At 41.4% G+C, this 24,458-nt stretch overlaps 2 protein-coding genes across 11 annotated transcripts in view; one reads left to right on the top strand and one right to left on the bottom strand.

The window, feature by feature from the left end:
• The window catches only part of tbxas1 (thromboxane A synthase 1 (platelet)), a 123,284-nt gene extending 116,639 nt beyond the window's left edge, over positions 1-6,645 (bottom strand). The window contains exon 1 of the mRNA XM_024379836.2: positions 6,548-6,645. The gene's annotated coding sequence lies outside the window, so the exon portion shown is untranslated. The remainder of the gene's footprint in view (positions 1-6,547) is intronic.
• Positions 6,646-8,992: 2,347 nt separating this feature from the next.
• Positions 8,993-24,458, top strand: part of LOC112218752 (homeodomain-interacting protein kinase 2-like) — a 115,781-nt gene continuing 100,315 nt past the window's right edge. For all 10 annotated transcript variants that reach the window (XM_042301649.1, XM_042301654.1, XM_042301655.1 and 7 more), the window contains exon 1: positions 8,993-9,336. In XM_042301649.1, coding sequence (XP_042157583.1) covers positions 9,318-9,336 — 19 coding nt within the window. In that variant the 5' untranslated portion in view covers positions 8,993-9,317. The remainder of the gene's footprint in view (positions 9,337-24,458) is intronic.

Consider the following 24,458-nt stretch of genomic DNA (forward strand, 5'->3'; position numbering starts at 1 on the left):
AATGACATATCACCTATTGTCAATGGTGGGTGTAGCTGAAGCATGGAAGTCAGGCGCAGGAGAGCAGAGATGAATGGACAAAGCACTTTACTTAGGCAATCATAACACAGAACGCAACCGCGTCACAAAACAAATTCCCAAAGAACAAGTGAGGCAGCACAAAGTACAAAACCCAAGTACAAAGTACCGGCTGCCACAAAGCACGGGTATAAAACAAAACCTGGCACAAACCAGCCGGAAGCGTACCAACCTTGACAATAAACAATACCCCACACAGACATGGAGGGAACAGAAGGTTAAATACACATGTTAATTAGTAGGAGATGTAAACCAGGTGTGCAGGAAGACAAGACAAAACAAATGGAAAATGAAAGGTGGATCAGCGATGGCTAGAAGACCGGTGACGTCGACTGGCGGAAGTCGTGACACCTATAGTAAAACGTTTGAGTATAAGGCAGATAAAAATATGATAAGTTTGCTTTTAGACCATTTCATGGCCTATGTGTTGGGTAAATTAGATTTAAATAGGGAATCGTCACATGCATCCCTGTTCATTGAATCTATGGTTTAGCCCAGGTGTAGCACTAGCTATTTCTACCTGGCTTTGCTAGTTGTTGTGTTCGACTGCGAGGAGCTCTGATGAGTAATATTTAGCCTATCCATGTGTGGGTACGCTGTATAACACCTAACTCTCGAAGTCCTCCTGACTTTGGAGTCTGGAACGGCTCTTTGATGTTGTCGGCACAATGCATCGATAATGAAGGGGGCAGTGCTTTTTTACTGATTGGTTCTCCTTTGTGTCTTTCTCACTCAAACACCCACATGCACAGCCACACACAGCCACCCATGCACGCCCCCTTCTATTACAACAGTTGGAATTTCAAATCTAAACAATGAAAGGTCTCAACCCCCGAGGGATAAAAACATTTGAGAGAACCAATCAAACCCATTGCACAATTTATGAGCGAATATTACATTAACAAACGGCCTCCTTTCCAGACCAGTGTGGTCACAGCGCTCCCTGCCCACTGGGCACAGACGTCGGTTCAACGTCTAGCAAAAAAATGTCACCATGTCATTGGATTTAGGTTAAATGTTGAGTGAAAAAAAATGAAATTCACTTATGTTGATTACTTTTTGCAAATTCAATCAGTTTTCCACATTGATTCAACGTCATCACATAGAATTATTTGTTGTTGAAACCAGTTTTTGCCCAGTGGGTGAGCTGGGAGGCATGTGGGTCGCATCAGCCAGGCTAAACCTATTTCCTTAGGTCAAATGCAGTTTTGATACAGTTCAATTCTTTCTTGAAAAGTTTTTGTTCATCTTTTGTTTGTTTTTTAAGTCCTTTTTACATATGCCTTGCTGACATAAATCATCACTTATCCTAAACTGCTAGGCTATCCTTATTTTGTGAATAAAACAACTATTTTGCTGAACCTCCTGCCTTCCTGCCTTCTGGCAGTTGAATTCTAAAAGTCTAAGCCGTTGGGGTGGGATACTACTAAGCTAACATATTGAATTGTTTTAAGATGGTCATACCATGGATCATTTAGCTATTTGATGTAGAATTTTAGGAACCCTTGAGGTATCCCCAAAATAATATTTAAAACATATTTTGATTTTAAAAAGTATTTGGCCTTTACACTAAAGCCCATAGAAACACCTTGAATAACACATTCATAAATGGCAAAAAAAGACAGTCAAAATATGTATCATAAGGAAGAAGGTTTTGAATGGTCTGTCCTATATCTAGGAGATATAAGAAAGCTAAGGAAATATATATATTTTACAATTATTTAACCCCTTATTTTTGCTGGCACAAAACTACCTCCATACATCTCTAGTTTAAACTGACAGATTATGATGGGTATTTGTTATTATGTTACTTACTGTAGATTGACGCACGTGTCACCACATAAGAAAAACACATATTAATTTCTCTGGGCCTACTTCAAATCTCTCAATCTCTGCAGGTTTGTGGTTTCTAAGGTAACATTCACCTCTCCATCAATGATTTGTTTCAGCAGAAGCTTTGTCCAAACCTCCTGCTAGCTCTTCACCCTTCCCTTCCCCTGCTTAGAGAGAGCCCTGAGGCTGAGAGCCTCCTCTGTCCTGTCTGCCCTTTCCTCTGGAACAATGTGTTACTGAATGACCAACCCTCTGAGAGGAACATACAGGCCAGATGATCACACACTGAGTCACACTCAGTACAAGCACACTCAGTCACACTCAATGTGTGGTACAGACAGGACATTGGGCAACACAAAAATTACATTTTGAGAAAAAATAACAGTACACTCTGGAAAAGCATGTACATGTCAATAGACAGACTGAGCACATAGAATGCCAGTGTTCTGTGTTTCTGGAAATAAATATGCTATGTTTTAGCATTGATTGCTTATCTGTGCCTTTACTGTGTATTTGGTTATGCTTGAGCTGTGTATGGCTCATAACTCAAAACAGCTGATGAGTAGAAAAAATCATTGTCAGATCAATCTAACTGTGTTTACAGCTAAAATAGGCTGCTTCACAGTAACCCACTTTCTTTTCATATGCAGGAACATCACCACCCTGCATACCAACAGAAACCACAAGGACATTTTCATATTTCATATTATCTTGTATATTAATACAGAAAAATACTGCATGGATTTTTCATAACAACCAAAAACATATATCTAAGAAATAGGATTCTTAATGAACCATAAAATCAATTGTTATTTTTGGCTGTTAATCAAAGTTAATCAAAGTAGGCTGGCACATTTTAGAGTGACCTTTTATTGTCCCCAGCACAAAGTGCACCTGTGTAATGCTGTTTAATCAGCTTCTTGATATGCCACACCTGTCATGTGGATGGATTATCTTGGGAAAGGAGAAATGCTCACTAACAGGGATGTAAACATGTCCACACAATTTGAGAAAAATACGTTGTTTTTTTTCCATATGGAACAATTCTGGGGTCTTTTATTTCAGCTCATGAAACATGTGACCAACACTTCACATGTTGCGTTTATATTTTTGTTCAGTATTAATTAAAATCTTCCTACCATAAACCAGAACATCAACAAAACACCAACAAAACGCCAGCATCCTGGAGTCGCCTCTTCACTGTTGACGTTGAGACTGGTGTTTTGCGGGTACTATTTAATGAAGCTGCCAGTTGAGGACTTATGAGGCATATGTTTCTCAAACTAGACACTAATGTACTTCTCCTCTTGCTCAGTTGTGCACTGAGGCCTCCCACTCCTCTTTCTATTCTGGTTAGGGCCAGTTTGCTCTGATCTGTGAAGGGAGTAGTACACACAGTTGTAGGAGATATTCTGTTTCTTGTCAATTTCTCGCATGGAATAGCCTTCATTTCTCAGAACAAGAATAGACTGACGAGTTTCAGAAGAAAGTTCTTAGTTTCTGGCCATTTTGAGCCTGTAATCGAACCCACAAATGCTGATGCTCCAGATACTCAACTAGTCTAAAGAAGGCTAGTTTTATTGCTTCTTTAACTAGCACAACAGTTTTCAGCTGTGCTAACATAACTGCAAAATGTTTTTCTAATGATCAATTAGCCTTTTAAAGTGATAAAGTTGGATTAGCTAACATAACATGCTATTGGAACACAGGAGTGAAGGTTGCTGATCATGGGCCTCTGTACACCTTTGTAGATATTCCCCCAAAAATCTGCCATTTCCAGCTACAATAGTCATTTACAACATTAACCATGTCTACACTGTATTTCTGATCAATTTTATGTTATTTTAATGGAAAAAAATGTGCTTTTCTTTCAAAAAGTGACATCAAACTTTTGAACGGTAGTATACATTTAAATGTATCGACTGTGTCTGCAGTGTGTCCGGATTCCCTTTACCTACGCTATATTCAAATGACAGTATGCATTCTACAAATGGTGGAATAGGCAACATATGACAATAACACAACAACAAATGATGGCAGTAGCTAACTACTGTAGCTAACTAGTCAGTTCACCTCTGTAGCTAGCCAGAAAGCTAGCAAGCAACACTAAAGGGATTACAAACGGGTTAGCATAACTCTAGTCAAACAAAAAATATTTGTTTATGAATATTAGCTAGCTTGCCAGCATTTAGGAGGCCCGCAAAGACGTTCACATGCTAGGAACGTGTATTTCCTCCAACGTGTATTTCCTCGGTCCGAAAACACACGTTTTCTGGAGACTTGTGGGAGGAATGCTGATGATGTCGCCCATTGTATATGCTTTCGCCCATTGTATGTGCTGATTGCATCCAGACTAAGAAGAAATCCTCACACAATGCATCTCTGACCACATCCTGAAGTCGTCAGACAGATCTGAACACAATCAAACCACAAAGCAACATTGCATTCTGATAGCTTTGCATTCTGATAGCAGAAGTTGAATGTACTGTAAGTGTCAAGCGTAGATACGACCGTAACTACATTCAGTCTGGTTTAACCATGCAAAAATTAAACAACATTTCAAAATCAATTTTCTCAGGTTATTGGTTTTAGAACACATTGATAAGCTTAATCATAAAATAATAAACAGAGGAGCGTATGTTTCTATTTTATATTTACAGTGCATGCAGTTGTAATCTACCTTATATTTATACACTAGAGCATAGAGGATCATTACTGAGACAATTATACACAACATGCAGCACAGCGGAGGGAGATAACAGCAGGACAACAACACATTTAGGCTGATTCAGCACTGTATAGGCTATTTCATTATATTACATGGGGTGAGATGTTTTTCCACTGACACATAATAATGAGTGTGAAAACAGCCTCTCTCTCTGCACTACAGCTGGCTCCCCCACCTCTACCTCTCCCTCCTCTCCGTATCCCTTCTCTCCCTATCCCTATCCTTACCCCAGACATGTAGCACAACAGATAGGCTGTGTCCCAAATGGCAACCTGTTCCCAATATAGTTCACTACTTTGACCAGGGCCCATTTCCTACATAGCACATTACTTTTGAACAGAGCCCAATGGGCCCTGGTCAAAAGTAGTGCACTATATAGGGAATAAATCGGGTGCCTTTTGGGAGTAATCCAAATAGTCAGCACAGATCTGCAGAGCACGTGTCTAACAAGGTCACTTCTTAAATATGACTAATAAGATCTTTCAAAAAATGACCCATTTGAACATGCTAGCCTTTTCATCTGCCTTTATATCTCAATTAAAGAGCAATTCCACCACTTTTCAACATCATATTCATTATCTCCAGCACCAAATGTCTATGATCTGAGGTTGAAAAAAAAAAAATGCATGTCTATGACATCACAAGGTAAGATTAAAAGTAAGAAAAACAGTGATTTTCAAAACCTGCAACGAGTTTCTAGCCAGAGGGTATTTTCTCACTCCCCATGTCACCGTAAATCTCATAGTGTTTGAAAATCACTGTTTTCAAAAAGTTTTTACTTTTGATGATGTCTTTGGGTAGAACTTTTTAACTTTAGATTGTTTTCTTCAAAATGTAGAAATGCACAGTTTTCACATATGTAGACACTGGTATTTCAAACCGATGAAAATCGGGTCGAAAAGTGGTGGAGTTGCCTTTTAAAATCAATCAGCCTATACAGTATATTGAACATCAAAGTCCATGCTTCTTCTGTGACTGTGAGAAACATTCAGTATTCAGTAGATATTTAACACAATATGTTAACCTTGACATAGTTGAGGATCATGTAGGTCTGGGTCTAAGTATTAATTCATGTCATTATAGAAAGAAATCCAGAATATTCTGTACAAGCTCTGTGTTGATGCATTCTGCCATAATTTCCAAAAGAGTACAACATGCTTGTGAAATTAACTATTCTGACTAGACTTCTATAGGAATTCAGAATCCAGTTTGATCATGTACTTGCCTAGAAGCATTTCAGACATACATTAAGGTAACCTCAATCAAAACGTCCTTACTACTGTTATTGCTTATATAATTATGGATACTACAATTAATTAATAATATAATTATTTAGGAAAAATGGGACAATTATTGAATAAGATTATTACATTTCTGGGTCATTAACTTTGTACAGATAGCCTACAGTTTTTGTCTAATGAGGTATAGCTTAATAGAACTGTATTATATTTTCTAGTCCAATTTGAAATATTATTTTGCCAGTTTCCTTTCATTCAACAATGATTTAATGTATGTTAAAGATTGTGTCCAGTCCCAGCAATGTTGTTGACAGATAATGATAAATATTACTTAACAACCTATAATACCGACAACACCAGTCTATGAGTGATGGCTACATTGAATTGAGTTGCTGTCACATAACATAGCCTAATTCGAGTGATCATGGGATTTGAGTTAAACAATTATGGGAATAGCTATCAAATAACCCATGCCAAAATGTATGACCGTTTAATATGCTTAAATTGACATTGTAAGACTGGTGTTTGATAATGCTACAATGTTGCATTATGTCGCTGAAGGTTGCACGTGATCACAACTGATACATTTTGACACATTTACGGCAGTCACTCGCAGCTTGCAGTAACTATAGAGTGAACACAATTACATAGAGTTAATGTATATATTTACCTTTTAATTCTTAGCTCGGTATTACTTGATTGTAGAGTATATATAGTTGGCCGACTTCTTGTTGTTGACACGGAAGAGATGAATACGTACTGTAGTTCTCTAGAAGGACTACATCTGTGCGTGGTTTTTTCTCCTGGTCGTTGAATGTCTTTTGCTCAAGCAGAAGCAGCTGTTCAGATATACTCTGGCTAACACCTACATTTAGAAAAGCAAATAGTGTAAAGGAAAACAATATGTTGTCAAATTGAAAGGTATTTGCTTTGCTGACAAATTGATCAACATAATAGGCCTATATAGTTAAAGTCAATTTAATAAATCAGATTAGCCTATTGCGTATGCACTTGACTAGGCTATGTATAACAAGCAAATTTACAGTCATGTATACGGTTTGTAGCGTAGTTAACTGTGGCCCCAAATTAGAAAACGCTTTATTTTATATCATTAGGTTATGTGGTCCTATGGCTTACTTTATGGAGAACAAACTCTGTTCTAATTGTTTATGTTTTAGGATTCCAGGTGATGGATGCAATGGTATGCGTGACTCAGATCAGATTTGATCTGCTGCAGAAGTTGCTGTGGGGAGAGGATGATGAGAATGTCAAACGAGGTGCATGTAAAGTTGACAGTGCACTGACTTTAGAGTCCAGATTGGAAAGTATTACAAACAAATTATGTTTTTGATGTTATTTCACTGGCACCACAGACCTATACAGCAACATGGCATAAAGGTCTCAGAAGTAGGCTTACAATAAATAGTAGACTAATAACATAATTATTTATATTTTATGCAATATAATTAACGTTATCCAGTTACATCAGACATATTATGTCATGCATTCATCTATCCATTCATCCACAATGTGTTTTAGACTCATGCATTCAAAATATCTATAATAGCCTGCTGAATGTATTATTTTAGTGATGGTTCTATAGCCTATATATTGCTATTTTATTATCAACAGGGGAAGAGTGCGCAAAAAAACTGACGCCCCTTTTCTCTTTAAGAAAATATAAAATGTGCCGCGGGGTGTGACTGGGGAAAATAGTGCAGAAGGTGAATTTTAACGTTGCTGGTAAATGGCAGATTACTGTGTTAACCTGTAATCGGTTTCAACACTTGCAGAGAGGAAGAGGAAGAGAAAGAGAGAGGCCCAACTCGGCGGAAAATCTGTCTCCCTCCAGCAGGTTGCGTATTTTCGTTGTTTCGCACAACAAGCAATAGATTGTTGTATGGAGATCAACGCGAGAGTGTCGAATTTGGTCAACCACAAAAAAGAATATCTTATTTTCTACGTGAGGTTTATTTGATCGAAAATAAGTTTCGTAATGCTTACATTTTTATGAGTGTACTGATATAAGTAGGACACGTGACATCCCGGTAACTTTGAAAAAACACGTTATATTGTCTTGAGATGGCTATGCATGTTCATATTATGAGGCTAGGAGCGTTGGATTTCTCTCCATTGCGTAACAACCCTAATCAAATATTTTTTTAAATTACAATAATAAGATGTATCCACCAATCCAAAGAAAGGATAGGTGGGAGGAAGCCCACCATACCACTTTGTGGACAACGACTCCCATTATTAGAGCGGAGAGACAGGTATCTTGTCAGTATATCCATGATCTTTGGCTCGAGTTAATTCTGTGCAAATCTAATGTCGTCATACTGTATGATGAGTGCTTGACACAGGCACGACGAATGGCCCACAGAATCATTCAACACAATGTTAAATGCGCAGTTCTAAAACAAGACCCAGAGATACTTTGTTAACTTATTCCAACGAATTGAATGTGAGGTTGGACTGCTTATTCATGCGTAATAGTTCATGACATGTTACATTTGCATTTGTTCCTGTAGATCTTTTGCTAATACTAGTGGTTCAATTGTTAGGTTACTACGCACCTGATATTATTTGTGTTAGACTGTTATTTTTAATATAAGGATGCCAAGCTAGAGAAGTGAATTATAGCTTAATTACAGCTTAATTAATAATTGCAATGAGCCTATATACCCTATTTTTTAATGTTGCTTAAATGTATAACATTAATTAGACGTGTGAGGTCTAAAAAATCATTTTGCACAGTAGGCAAGGATTTTTAATTACATTCGTAAAAAATGTATTAGGTTTTTATCTTTATTGGGAAACAGTATAGGCCTAATTACAGTAATTAAGGCTACTCCATCCACATTCATACATAACCTATAGCCCACTGTTATTTTAGATTAAATATATATGTATGCCTAAGGTTTTTCTCACAATATCAATTTACATTAAACATTTTAGATGAATGATTACAAAGTTACACGAGACGCAACTGTTATTAAAACGAAACTAATGGGGCCCCAAAGAGATGCATTTTTTTTTAAAACTTTTTTTTTTTTTTTTACCTTGCTATGACTACGACCGATTCGATAGTCAATTGACTATACTACACCAAACTCGCTCCGCTCTTCTCATTGCAACTTTTGCAGGGTCTCTACAGTCATGTTATACTCTAGCTCAAGTCAACCTGCAATTTGGCTCAACATTTGAGCTAAAAACAATTCACAATCCGCGGGGTTGTGTTGCAGAAATCTTCCTTTATAATTTTCCCGTGGACTGAGCACGAATTTGGAACCCTGGATGGGATTTTAGACATACTAAACTGGGCTAGTAATGCAGGAGACAGAGACTCTGTCAGTGGCTCAAGATGGCAGATTTTTATTGAGTTCTGAACAGATATCTTGCTTTATTTTCTGCCATGAATAACAGAAGTCCTTGCACCGATGGCCCCTGTGTACGAAGGTAAGATATGTTTACAGCTGAAGTTTGAGTTCAACCAGTCTTGTATAAAATAATATTCGCGACTTAGGTTGTTTACAAGAGAGAGATAAGAGGTAAAACTGTCATGCACCCTATCGCATCTTTGTATCACAAACTGATACGATGATGAATTTTCTGTTTATTGTTTAGTTTTGCTCCGTATTGGTTTCTTTATGTGTCCGATTGACATAATAGCTCTGGATGCAAACATAGTGTGAAATCTATGGTCGAATCATTATGTAGGCTACAGTCTGTATCTTTAGCCGTCATAATTAATGTTTCCCATGCGATATCCCACGATTTGAATCAAGTCGGCTACAAATACATTTCAAAATCATCATTAGAAAGTTGTTGCATTTGATTACGAATAATCTTGCTGTTGAAATGAGACCATTACTCCATACAGAGGCGAAAGAAAGGGCGAGAAGGAAGAACATCGCAGTTCAGAAAATAGTCACGCAACTGGAAAGCTCATTTAGCCTCATTCTAAATTTAAAACCTCAATTCTCAATTTGTGGTTAAATGTTTAGTGCTCATAACGTTTATTTTTTTGGTGCAAAGATTAATTCAATATTCAATCAAAGCAAAGACATGCTTATGTAGCCTACTGCTGTTGCTGCATTACGTCTGTGACTAATCCCATTGAGAGAATTGTGAAAAATGCTCTGCCCTAATGAAGACAAGAGTAGTTTAAGAGTGCTACAGTATTCTTCTATTTTGTTCTGTTCTTTTACTATGTCTCACATGGTAAAGAGCCTTATTTCTTGGAATAAGGAAGCGTAGATAGAGCCAGGTTCTATAGTCCAATTTTAATTTTCTATATAGTACCTTAATGTTGTGATGACTACCAGGACAAATGCTATTTGGTCATCAAATAATATCCATAATCTTTTCCTATTACAGGCTACTGCACAATACCCATCCATGCTCTTTAGAAGTGCACTGCAGTTTTCTTGACATATATTCTTGTCATTAACCAGGAAAAATGAAGCATTCATATATTTTTCTGGACAACTCATGGAAATTGAATGGTGTAATGTGAAAATTGATGTTTTTATAATGGTCATTTGCGTGAGTATTATTTTACTATTAGTCCATGCTCCCTCTACTGGTAAAACTTGGAACACAACCCTTTGTAACAAACCAGCAACTACATATACAATCACATTTAGTTTGGATTTTTGATTTAGCTTGAATTTATCTTAATTTTTTAAAAGTGTGAATGTTATTGTAGGTCTAAGTTGTGCCCAAACAAATTGTGTAGGCCTAGTAATTTGGAAGCATTTCATTCCAATTTATGCCTATATCCTGATGAATCATATAGCTGAAGCTTTAGTAAGAGGTACAACTGACAGATTATTAAGTAGGAAATTAAAACCAATTTAAGAGTACAGTATTAATATCTATATTTGTGAAACCTAAGCTACATGGATGGACATATCCTTTATGTGAATCCAGACAGATCGATTACATGCAGACTGACTAGAGAGCTATGCATGTTCAACTCAACTGCCAAAGAGGCTTGCATTAACATGAAAATTAGAGTTTAAATAAGAATCCACTGTACAAGGTAATTAGTTGAAATGGCGTTCCCTGGCTTGCCTTTCACCACGGCAAGAAAGTAGACAAATTAATTGCCTACCTTCTCTGTTCTTGCTTGCTATGTGGATCAGCAGCCAGGAGCAGCCATGGAAATGGCCACATCCACTGGTGGAAAATGGTGATAACCAATGACCCCTGTCTCCCTCCCTAATCATTGTGTTTGTATCTTTAAATGCACCGTGCAACCCCCTAGTTTTTTTCTCAAGATCAATTTAGTACCATTGATCTGTTCTCCATCTACACAGGCATTATGTGCTGATGTGTGTTTGAATGCTCTGTGGATCTCTGAGAGACGTATGGAGGGGAGGAAGGAGAGAGGGAGGGAGAGATTTAGGGACCACTGTCTGTCTTCTATGGGGTGAGTACCCTTATTGCTATATGTCAGAGGGCAGAAAAAGAGACAAAGAAAGAGACAGAGAAAGAGACAGAGAGAAACGGAAAGAGTGAAAGAGACAGAGAGAAAGAGACCGAGAGAAAGAGACCGAGAGAAAGAGACAGAGATAAAGAGACAGAGAGAAAGAGAGAGAGAGAGCGAGAGACAGAGAGCGAGAGAGAGAGACAGAGAAAGAGAGACAGAGAGAGAGACAGAGAGAAAGATACAGAGAGAAAGAGACAGAGAAAGAGAGAGAGACAGAGAAAGAAAGAGACAGAGAAAGAGAGAGAGAAAGTGACAGAGAAAGAGAAAGGCTGAGTCTGTCCTCTCAGCTCTCACTCCTCTGCCCTCACACTCAGCTGTTGTTGGGAGCTGGCTGATTGATATCTTCCTCATAGGGCCGTGACCCCAGCTTCCATTCCAAGGTCGCACGGTTTCAACTTTGATTAGAATTGCAGGAAAAACCCAGGAATCTGGGGCCAAGCTACCCCTTGACTAAGTTAGAGCTGAGCTTCCTGGCTATTATGTTGAAATGCAGAGTAGAGAGTTTTGATAGTTTTGCTCACTGTCATCAGCAGATCTGGACATAGTTTGGATAATGATCATGGCTTTCCCTGTTGTGTCAATACATAAATAGCCTGTTGCAAGAGTTTAGGCCTATCTCATGCTTTTACTTTAGCTTGCAGATTTGTCTTTTTTTATTTGATTAGGATCCCTATTAGCCAACGCCAATGGCGACAGCTAGTCTTTCTTAGGTCCGACACATAACGAAAAAGACATTACAGACAAAATACTATTTTTATCATACAGTACATTATAAAGGTTATACAAATCTGCAGAACATTTCAAGCATTCCCTTTGCATTATTCAAAGTAGTCTATCTGAAAAGAAATAAAAATCTAGTGTTCACTCTTGGTGGTATTAATTTGTGAAAGTGTTTCATAGAATAAGCTAAGCCAGGGAAAGGTGGTACTAGGAACTGTGAGAGCAGGCAGTGACTGTGTGTAAGCCAGATCCCTGTTGAAGCGGGAGGGATATGTGAGTGCTCTGATGTGTCTGTCTGGTGAAATGGTTCACAGGTGTGCTGCTCTGGTGGTTTGGTTTGGTGAGGAACAGATGGGTGCAGGTTGAGTTCTGACAGACCTGAAATGACAGGTTGGAGGCCAGGCTGAACAGAGCATTTGCAGGCAATACACAGTTAGACTGTAATCTTACTGTGTGTAGCCTATTTCTACAGGCTCTATTCTATTCTGTCAGCACATTTTCTATAACAACTTTGTTATGTGGACAGAGAGACTAGATCAGAAAGAAGAGCAATTATCTTTAATTGGTTGTAGTATGCATAATGTCTTGATTCCTGAAAATTTCAGAACTGACAACATTCAAGGCTGCAAGGCCCATTCACTCTAGGGCAGGTTGATATGGCCAAAATACTCAATTATATCACAGTACTTTTCAAATTGTTGACCGTATGACAGTATGTTACGGTATTTTATGTTTTATAATAATACCATTTCTAAATTGCTTTATGAGTAGTGTGTGATCATAGGGTGGCAACACATATATTCTCAATTATTTCAATGTCTTTCTTCATTCTGATTGAATTGTACTGTTCAATTAAACTTCAACCAAAAATAAATGTCTTTATTGTCATCAATTTCTGCATTTCCTGCACTCATTTGAGATCATTTCCTCACTACCATCTAGGGCTGCCCTACATTGGCAAAAAATCTAGGCATTCTTTTTAACCAAATGTTGGAATTGCAATTTGACTTTTAACAATTTAGATCAGAACACTTAGGTGAACTGTTGAAATCATGGAAATAGAATGATTTCTATAATTTTATAGTTACAATATAATAGTGGCCCTTTGGATATGTTGTTTGAAATGACAACAAATTAAAATGCTAGGGAGGAGTTATTGTGACAGTGTAAGAACCAGTGTTTCTAGGGGACCCTATAATTTTTGCCGACATTAAAGGTTTTCTCTTAGCTATTTCATGTAGCTAACATATTCATGCGTTGCCTAATCCTCTTTGGTTGAGAGGATAATGTTGCACAAACAACATGCTGATTTAGGCCTACACCACCACTGGTATCAGGCTGTATAGCTAGCTACGTTTGCTCTGACTCAGTATATTTATTAGCTAGCTAGCCAGCTAACTAGCGATTAGCATTAGCGGCTAACACGATTTAGCCACAACTTGCTAAGAAAATACAAACTTGCTGTTTGCAGATGTAAGAAACACAAATGAATAGTGTATTTATAGAACGCTTGTGGATTTATATTAAACGCAAAGTGTAAACAGCATCGTTGTCATCAACATTGTTGCATGTGCTGCATTGACCATATTTGAATTTTGTATTTAAAAAAAAAATGTAACCTTAATTTATGTAGCCATTTTTAAAATTATAAATAAATAAAATTGACCATGCAGACTGAACACAAGTGTCTCTTGGACAAGCAAAAACAAATACACTCCATGAGTGGCAGGGGTGGGGCTAGGTCTGTGTGGAAAGCAGCATGGAGGGAGAGAGAGCAGAAAGAGATCGAATCAAGTATCAGAGTAAATGATAAAAATGGACGTTACACACGGAGTATCACATTTAACAAACCAAACATTCAAATACTGTTATAGAAGGTGAAAACCCAAACCAGTCTGTGCATCAATACCAGTATAGAGTCAAATACGGTATACTACCCAGCCCTCTCTAACTCTCAGTCAGATCTTGGGACTGGAGAACACCGCGTCAGCTTGAGTTTCTGCTAGCTTGCTCAATGCTTAGTGTTTTGAGAGGGAGTGAGTGTTTGGCTGGGGATCTGCTGCTCAGTGCTTACAGAAGGCATTTCCGTGCAGAGTGTCATGCATGTGTGAAGGCCTTTTTCCAGCAGGCAGCTTTCTCTGTTGTTGATCTGTGTTTGCTGTCAGCTTGTGTAGAACATCTGCCTGTGGCTCTGACTCTGACAAGCATGTCCTGCGAGGTTTATGCAGCTCTTATCTGGATGTTTGTACTTAAGTCCAGAGGGTTTCTGCATGCTATTTATTCCATCTTAAATGTTCCTGGATAGAGTAAATGGAACAGAATAGGAGCTGTTGGGAAGTTGTATTTGTTAATTGTATAGTAGTAATTGCTAGTTCATAAAGGCCCCTTTTCATTTTGACTTCCCCATGTAGTGAGAGAGTAGAGTCTATAGTCTCTGTCATGGATATGATATGGTATTCATTTGACACATCAAATTCTTTGCTTTTCCCATGACTCCTGTGCAGTAGGGCAGCATTTTGAGGTGGCAATCTTTCTGTTTGTGTGTCTTTTCCCTCAGGCCTGATGCCAGCAGCCCTCCTCCATGGCCCCTCCCTTCTCCACCCCTCCCCCACCCCCAAATACCCCTCTGTTTGTTTGTGAGATGAGAAGCCATGGTCAGCTCAGATTCTACCCATGTGACACCAATGCAACACCGTCTGATGGGTAGTTTGGCAGTTCTGGGGGGATGTGTTTAGGAGGGTGTGGGGGATACTGTAGCGACAGCTTTTGTGCTCTAGTAATCATTTCTCCCACCCCTCTCTCCTCTATTGTCCCAGCCCAGCCCACCTCCATACCAGCTTGTTTGGCGGTGGTGGACATTGTCCATGCCCTTAATCCTATTGTTTTGGATAATGTCCTCCCACCCAGTCTATTTGGCATGGCACTCTCTCGAAGAACAACAGACTGGACCTTTATCACAGACCAGGTCATCTAGGCTTTCAACATGACATGTCACATTGCACATTAGAGTCCAATATAGTCTCCAACATTATGTATAGACTGCAGTCTACTGTATCCAAATGATTGACATAGCATGGTCGGATACAGTAACTTGAAAGAGGGACCATTCAGCTCATTTTAAAACTGCCCAGTTGCTCACCCTTATTTCTTCCTTTCTATGGAGCTCTTGAAAGTGAAAAATAGATTTTTAATCAAGGTATTCATGTTCTCTGCATTCTTTCCTCCACTTGAGAGACCGAGAGAGAGGGACATAGAGAAACTGAGAGAGAGACTGAGAGAGAAACTGAGAGAGAGACAGAGAAACTGAGAGAGAAACTGAGAGAAACTGAGAGAGAAACAGAGAAACTGAAAGAGAAACAGAGAGAGACAGAGAGAAACTGAGAGAGACAGAGAAAGAGAGACTAAGAGAGAACCTGAGAGAGAAACAGAGAGAGACTGAGAGAATATGAGATGCATTATGCATGTGATGAAGTGAGGAGTGGAAAAGCAGATGGGCAGAGCTGCAGCAAGACTAGAGGGTGGTCTCATGCAGACCCATAATACTCTGGCCTTACCAACACACAACAGAGAGAGAGAGAGAGAGAGAGAGAGAGAGAGAGTCCACCGTGTAGAGTGAGATAGTGAGGGAGTGAGAGAGTATGGGCCAGCCCCATTTCTGTCACAAGGGAAGTGGAACATCGGCTGGCTGGCTGGCGGAGGGCAGGCAGCCCCTTCACAGATGGCTGCAGGTACAGCGACACGCTTGGCTGATAACCAAAAGACTTCACACGGCCAGACGTACAGTCTGCCCCACTTCTGCTGGGAGCCAAGGGGAGAGAGAAGGGACAGACACCGCTCACAGTACGGAGGACTGGGGAGAGAAGGGACATACAGAGAGAGAGAGAGAGAGAGAGAGAGAGAGAGAGAGAGAGAGAGACTGAGCCAGGCAAGCAATCAACAGGCATGGAAATGAACATCACACATTTTTCTGTTCAGCTCTGTCTCTTACCTCTCTTCCTCCTGTCCTCTATCTTTAATCCTTTATCTCTTTTTCCCTCTCTATTTTTTCCATTTCTCTTCTATTAACTTTTTCTGCTCTTTCATTTCTGCTGGATCACTGACTACCCACCTAGTTAGTGTTGCTCAGTCTTTCACTGATGTGTGTGTGGTCAACAATACCCTCAAAGACACAGATGTTACTGGCTTTGATGGCGAGATGGAGGGTAGAGAGAACACTGATAGCAGATCACTGATTTAACTGGCTTCTCGTGCCTCCATTTGTGCTGACGTGAAAAGAAAATGCTAAATAAAAGAATGTCCCCCAGGCCATAGTTCAGATATTTTCCCATATCTAATTTAATACCATTATTATCTCTTTAGGGCATTTTAAAACTATAATTGCCTCATGCTTATGTCACTGTCATAGCTGCCCGAAAAAGAAAAGGATGTAACATTAAGGTCATAGAAAAATGTGATTATTAGTTATTTTTTCTTTTACTTTTCACACCTTATTCGATTTTTTTGGAACAATTTCTTTGATATTCAGTTGGCTATGATTATTTCATGGCCACATTGTTGGCTACATTGACCTGGCGTTCAGTCTTTAAAACAACAAAGGGAAAGAACCTGTCTGCTCTTAGAACTGACCCTTCATTTCAGAGCGAGAGAGAGAGAAAGGGAGAAATGAAGGAGATCGAGGGGAGGTGGAGGGGCCCATGGGCCTCCAGGGTGCTCTCAAAGGTCGTGGGGGGTGGCGGTGGGGTGTGCAGAGGGGGTGCATCCGTCTCCTCTAACCTGTCTCCTTTTATTGAGGATCAATGACACACGCACACACACACATACGCACTCCGTGATGGGTCATGGCAGCTGTGTGCTCAGGCAGGGGCTAGCAAAAGGCTCTGGATTTTTCTGAGAAACAACCTCAGAAAAAGGAAAAGAACTGACCTTTAGATATACACTACCGTTCAAAAGTTTGGGGTCACTTAGAAATGTGTTTGTTTTTGAAAGAAAAGCACATTTTTTGTCCATTAAAATAACATCAAATTGATCAGAAATACAGTGTAGACATAGTTAATGTTGTAAATGACTATTGTAGCTGGAAACGGCAGATTTTTTTTATAGAATATCTATATAGGTGTATAGAGGCCCATTATCAGCAACCATCACTCCTGTGTTCCAATGGCATGTTGTGTTAGCCAGTTTAAGTTTATCATATTAAAAGTCTAATTGATCATTAGAAAACCCTTTTGCAATTATGTTAGCACAGCTGAAAACTGTTTTCCTGATTAAAGAAGCAATACAACTGGCCTTCTTTAGACTAGTTGAGTATCTGGAGCGTCAGCATTTGTGGGTTCGATTACAGGCTCAAAATGCCCAGAAACAAATAACTTTCTTCTGAAACTCATCAGTCTATTCTTGTTCTGAGAAATGAAGGCTATTCCATGTGAGAAATTTCCAAGAAACTGAAGATCTGGTACTATGCTGTGTACTACTCCCTTCACAGAACAGCGCAAATAATAGGCCTTTGCACGCCTATGTATATTCCATAAACAATCTGCCGTTTCCAGTTACAAAAGTCATTTACAACATTAACAATGTCTACACTGTATTTCTGATCAATTTTATATTATTTTAATAGACAACAAAATGTGCTTTTCTTTCAACAACAAAATATGTCTAAGTGACCCCAAACTTTTGAACGGGAGTGTATGAAAGCCTTTCTTCCATCACCGGTGCTTTAGGACTGTTGCTTTTACCTCAGTAACTTTCTGAAAGAGACAAAGTCAGGGAGATGAGGCCTCCGCCCTAGAAGCTGATACAATGCCTATTGGCTTGCAGACAGTGTGGTCACTAAATGCTGATGCTTGGCTATTTACATGGCTGGTTTGGATATTATGGGTGTTTGCAAATGAAATCATTTGATACCTCAGCAGCTCTGTCACCAGATATCTTTCTGTGTAATTCACGTCTGTGTGTGTGCGTCTGTGTGTGTGCGTCTGTGTGTGTGCGTCTGTGCGTCTGCTGGATTCTGTGAAGAGAGAGGGATGGTTGTTCCAGAGAGGAAGCTACTCTTCAGAGAACCAGACAGTTACACCGGCTGTGTGCGTGCGCCATCGTGCATAAATGTATTTTTCCCTCCCACAGAAAACGCGATCATGACACGCAGGTTAAAATATCAAAACAAACTCTGAACCAATTATATTAATTTGGGGACAGGTTGAAAAGCATTAAACATTTATGGCAATATAGCTAGCTAGCTTGCACTCGTTGGTGCGCACGAGCAGCGTGGGTGCAATAATTTAATAATATAGATTTCTATGTTTATTTTGCAACACTCGGGCACGTGACGCGAGGGGTGTAGTCAGGGTGTAAGTTCCCTGGAACAGGAGCCCAGCTGCTAAATGACTCTGAAGCACCATGGCCCTTTCCTGCTCCTAAGCTCTGGTCCAACACCCTCCTCTGAAATATCACACACACAAGTCACCTGGGGAAGCATGTGTGCCATGACCTGCCCCGCCCCTAAGTTCTATGTGATAGCAGAAACGATGGAGTGAGAAAAGGAAGAAGGGAAGGAAAGGCTAACCACATGTGGGGATGGATGTGCTCTGGTTAACCAAGCCCTCTTCCCAGAAAACGCTTCTGCTTAAAAACTTGCTTGAAAACACTATGCCTGACTCTCTGCTGATTGGTCGCTGGGTGACTCATGGGGTCCGACTGGTTCCTCTGTGTTTGGGATTCAGTGTAGGACGAGGCAGTGACGCAGGACCAGGACTATGGGTGTCTGTCACGCACAAGACCTGCAGTGATCTGTGGACACACAGTAGTATTTGGTTAATTCCTGGCTGGGTGTTGAGACCAGGCTGGGCTGTATAGTGTGTCTCTTCTGAGTGGGAGTTGTACTGGAGTACAGGCATAGCTTAGAGCAGAGCTTTTGACCCCTGGGTTCCTCCTTATCCCCCGTTAGAGCACACCCATACCCCATTAAACACTCCTCCACGGTGGACTGCTTTTGGTTGGTGCTGCCTACATGATAATCATGTTAGGTTCATACAGATGTGCCTCCTTGTAAATGCTATTATCATTTAGAGTATTAACTCATTCATTTTAGTACAACCCAATTAATTTACAAAGAACAAAAGCAGATTTAAATGTATTTTCTCTTAAATTGTTTATTGTGTTATTCCCTCAGCTATGTCTTTGTCTTGTATTTTGATTGTTTGGTATGGGTCTATAATTTAATTTCATTGGAAAATGTTAGATTGATCCACAATCTGATTATGGTCTATGAAGGTTAATGGTTTCTTCAGAAAACTTGACATGCCGCAGCGCCATTATTGGTTGATCTTTGGAGTGAATGATGGCTGTGGATATGTTGTGCGTGCGTGTTCTCAGTGTGTCTTTCTCCGGGGTGCGTGTCCTCAGTGTCTCTTTCTCTGGGGTTCGTGTCCTCAGTGTCTCTTTCTCCGGGGTTCGCCTTCTCAGTGTGTCTTCCTCCGGGGTTCGTGTCCTTAGTGTCTCTTTCTCCGGGGTTCGTGTCCTCAGTGTCTCTTTCTCCGGGGTTCGTATCCTCATTGTCTCTTTCTCTGGGGTGCGTGTCCTCATTGTCTCTTTCTCCGGGGTTCGTGTCCTTAGTGTCTCTTTCTCCGGGGTCTGTGTCCTCATTGTCTCTTTCTCCGGGGTTCGTGTCCTCGGTGTCTCTTTCTCTGGGGTTCCGTGTCCTCTGGGGTTTGTCCTCATTGTCTCTTTCTCCGGGGTCCGTGTCCTCATTGTCTCTTTCTCCGGGGTTCGTGTCCTTAGTGTCTCTTTCTCCGGGGTCTGTGTCCTCATTGTCTCTTTCTCCGGGGTTCGTGTCCTCAGTGTCTCTTTCTCCGGGGTTCGTGTCCTCGGTGTGTCTTTCTCCCGGGGTCTGTGTCCTCAGTGTGTCTTTCTCCGGGGTCCGTGTCCTCGGTGTCTCTTTCTCTGGGGTTCGTGTCCTCAGTGTGTCTTTCTCCGGGGTCTGTGTCCTCAGTGTGTCTTTCTCTGGGGTCCGTGTCCTCAGTGTGTCTTTCTCTGGGGTCTGTGTCCTCAGTGTGTCTTTCTCCGGGGGGTCTGTGTCCTCAGTGTGTCTTTCTCCGGGGTTCGTGTCCTCATTGTCTCTTTCTCTGGGGTTCGTGTCCTCATTGTCTCTTTCTCCGGGGTTCGTGTCCTCATTGTCTCTTTCTCCGGGGTTCGTGTCCTCAGTGTGTCTTTCTCTGGGGTTCGTGTCCTCATTGTCTCTTTCTCTGGGGTTCGTGTCCTCATTGTCTCTTTCTCTGGGGTTTGTGTCCTCAGTGTGTCTTTCTCTGGGGTTCGTGTCCTCATTGTCTTTCTCTGGGGTTCGTGTCCTCAGTGTGTCTTTCTCCGGGGTTCGTGTCCTCATTGTCTCTTTCTCCGGGGTTTGTGTCCTCATTGTCTCTTTCTCCGGGGTTTGTGTCCTCAGTGTGTCTTTCTCCGGGGTTCGTGTCCTCGGTGTGTCTTTCTCCGGGGTTTGTAACCTGGCAGCACTGTAAGAACTGCAAACATGCCACCTCAACATGCACACACACTTGATTAATTACAGCATGTGGTTAGCTTGCCTTGGTGACTGAATGTTTAGGCCAACATCTATAGAGACACTCAAAACATACATTCTAACATGTCCTTGTGACACTGTTCTCTGCCCATATATTTCCCCCTTCATAACGCTCAATAGGCAGCTGTCCTGCTGCTCATTAGGAGTCAGAGGGAGAGCATGCAGTGGAGAGAGGCCTGTTGGGCTGGCACTGTACATGGGTGATAAGCAGAGAGAAGAAAGGCAGGCTGCTTATCAGGTGTGTGTCCCTGCATGGCCCTGCTGTGTTTTCCTGGCGACCTGGAACAGTAGTCAAAGCAGAGTCCGTCAGAGGAATGGTGGGGTTCAAAGCCTAGTGTAACAGCAATGTTACGCTGTCTCCCGCTGTCTCCCTCTGTCTGTCTTTCCATCTTTCTGTTTCTGTCTCTCACTCTCCCTTGCTCTGTTTCTCTCTTCTTCTGTTTTTCTGTGTATCTCTTCCCCCCCTTTCTCTCTCTTGGTCTCTCTCTCTGTGGGGAGGAAGTTGGGTGCTGTGCTTTGTATTGTGCTGTGCTTAGTGTGTGTGTGATTAATAAGAAATCCTGCAATCACCATGGCCCACACCCCCCTCTCCTCCCCTCCCTCCCTCCCTCCCTCCCACTTCCAGGGATGAGAAATAAACAGGCAGAGGTTAAGCTGTGGCACACAATGAAACCATGCCAAAGGTACCTCATAAACCACAGTTGGCTTTTTATAGGGCTGAACTTTACATGTGAATAACAAGCTGTAATCTATTATCCAACCACTGCTGAGCGGCTGCTTTGTTGTTAGTTTAGATGCATGATCATGGCGACTACCTATTTGTTATTCATTAAAGAGGATTTCGAAATGTATTGGCTACAAGTGACCTTATGGATTTTAATTGTAGTGTGTGACACTGTGTGTGTGTGCATGTGTGCATGGGCACACACATTTGCACATGTATAGTGTGTTGTAATCTCACACAACTCACTCAGCATCTGTAGTTTACCATCGCTGGACACTCTGGGGACACTCGTGGAGTGGCACACCAGGCAAGCTGCTGGTTTATAGGCCTCGAAACCTTCTGCATCTGTCAAACAGCATCCTATACAAACCGTATAGGCTATAGGTGGTGTGTGTGTGTGTGTAATGTGTAATGTGTGTGTGTGTGTGTGTGTGTGTGTGTCAGGGAGAGGCTCTAACTTCACTCCCTGACTGCCTCTCTGATGCATTATTCTATAAATAAGCTGAGATGGGAGCTATAAAGTGGACAGGGTGGTCAATAGTGGTCTGGAGTGGTGTGTTACAGTGGGGGAGAGACAGACCCCAGCACCTCCACTGAAGACAGTTCCCAGAAGCCAGACACACAAGGCCAGGCTGAATGACATGGCTGGCTTGTTAGCTCTGAACAGTCAATATGTTTCTCTAATGGTGCATTAATTTTTACCTCCAGTCCCCAGCCTTCCAGTGGCCCTCATAGTTTATTATGAGAGGCTGGCTGGCTGGCTCTGTGCTGCATATGACACAGCAGGGTCTCGCTGCCATGGGCCTAAATGGACCTCAATGGACCTTGATGGACAGTCAGGCAGGCAGGCAGAGAAGCAATGACACTGATGCTGACTGGAATGAGCAGTAGAGAGGTGTGTGTGTGGGGAGGGAGGGGCACAGCTACGTCTCTCCTCTCCCACCACTGAATGCCCCAATCAGAGGCAAGGGGAGATAATACTTAGTCTAGACAGAACTGAGGTCAAGTCATAACAAGTGATTTGCCCCCCATCCATGGCGGACAATTCCGGCAGATGCCTGACTGTCCCGGATCAGCAGTACAAGACAGACCGCCCTGTCCAATGGCCTGTATATACTGCAGCATGTCTTCCTGTCCAGTGTCTAGCTTGTACATCCTGCTATCATTCAGGCAGTTGATGGGAAATGCAAAGTGCTGTACATTCTCTCATCGCTTCATCATTATGGACATAGAGTTACAGCTCTTTTTCAGCAGAACTTGGACTTGCCATTAGTTTCTAATACATTCACAGAGGGTTAGCTATCCCTATGACCAAGGAAGAGGCAACCAGAAGGCCTGTATGTTTATTCCTCCTCTCCCCTAGAGAAGAGTCAACCAGAAGGCCTGTATGTGTATTCCTCCTCTCCCCTAGAGAAGAGTCAACCAGAAGGCCTGTATGTGTATTCCTCCTCTCCTCTAGAGAAGAGTCAACCAGAAGACCTGTATGTGTATTCCTCCTCTCCTCTAGAGAAGAGAGAAGAGGCCTGTGTCAACCAGAAGGTCAACCAGAAGGCCCTGTATGTGTATTCCTCCTCTCCTCTAGAGAAGAGTCAACCAGCAGGCCTGTATGTGTATTCCTCCTCTCCTCTAGAGAAGAGTCAACCAGAAGGCCTGTATGTGTATTCCACCTCTCCTCTAGAGAAGAGTCAACCAGCAGACCTGTATGTGTATTCTACCTCTCATCTAGAGAAGAGTCAACCAGAAGGCCTGTATGTGTATTCCTCCTCTCCCCTAGAGAAGAGTCAACCAGAAGGCCTGTATGTGTATTCCTCCTCTCCTCTAGAGAAGAGTCAACCGGAAGGCCTGTATGTGTATTCCTCCTCTCCTCTAGAGAAGAGTCAACCAGAAGGCCTGTAGGCCTAGAGAAGAGTAGGCCTGTATGTGCTAGAGAAGAGTCAACCAGCAGACCTGTATGTGTATTCCTACTCTCCCCTAGAGAAGGAGCCAACCAGAAGGCCTGTATGTGTATTCCTCCTCTCCCCTAGAGAAGAGTCAACCAGAAGGCCTGTATGTGTATTCCTCCTCTCCCCTAGAGAAGAGTCAACCAGAAGGCCTGTATGTGTATTCCTCCTCTCCTCTAGAGAAGAGTCAACCAGAAGACCTGTATGTGTATTCCTCCTCTCCTCTAGAGAAGAGTCAACCAGCAGGCCTGTATGTGTATTCCTCCTCTCCTCTAGAGAAGAGTCAACCAGAAGGCCTGTATGTGTATTCCTCCTCTCCTCTAGAGAAGAGTCAACCGGAAGGCCTGTATGTGTATTCCTCCTCTCCTCTAGAGAAGAGTCAACCAGAAGGCCTGTATGTGTATTCCTCCTCTCCTCTAGAGAAGAGTCAACCGGAAGGCCTGTATGTGTATTCCACCTCTCATATATTGTAAGTTAGAGTGTAATGGTCCTGTGTGTAGCTGGTGTAGAGAGTCAGGCGCAGGACAGCAGATATGAGTAATCAACGTACTTTACTCAAAATTACAAAAATACAAAGTAACATAGCGAGCCCACAAAAACGGACCGATGTACAAAGAACAATCACTCACTGTAACGGCAGATTTCCTCTTTGTCTGAAGAGGAGTAAGGATCGGACCAAGATGCAGTGTGGTAAGTGTCCATAATGTTTTTAATAAAGACAGATGAACACTCGAACATAAACAATAAACGATAACGTGAAATCTACAAAAAACCGAAACAATACCGTGTGGTGACAAACACTCACACGGAAACAAACACCCACAAACCAACAGTGAAACCCAGGCTACCTAAGTATGATTCAGAGACAATTAACGACACCTGCCTCTGATTGAGAACCATACTAGGCCGAAACAGAAACCAAACATAGAAAAACAAACAGACTGCCCACCCCAACTCACGCCCTGACCACACTAAATAAAGACAAAACAAAGGAAATAAAGGTCAGAACGTGACACTCACAAACAAAACATGTGGAATAGACGGTTAAATAATAAACAAGTAATTGGTTGAGTGAAGCCAGGTGTGAAAGACAAAGACAGAACAAATGGAAAATGAAAAGTGGATCGGCGG

This window comes from Oncorhynchus tshawytscha, linkage group LG19, assembly GCF_018296145.1.
Source record: "Oncorhynchus tshawytscha isolate Ot180627B linkage group LG19, Otsh_v2.0, whole genome shotgun sequence".
Taxonomy (NCBI): domain Eukaryota; kingdom Metazoa; phylum Chordata; class Actinopteri; order Salmoniformes; family Salmonidae; genus Oncorhynchus; species Oncorhynchus tshawytscha.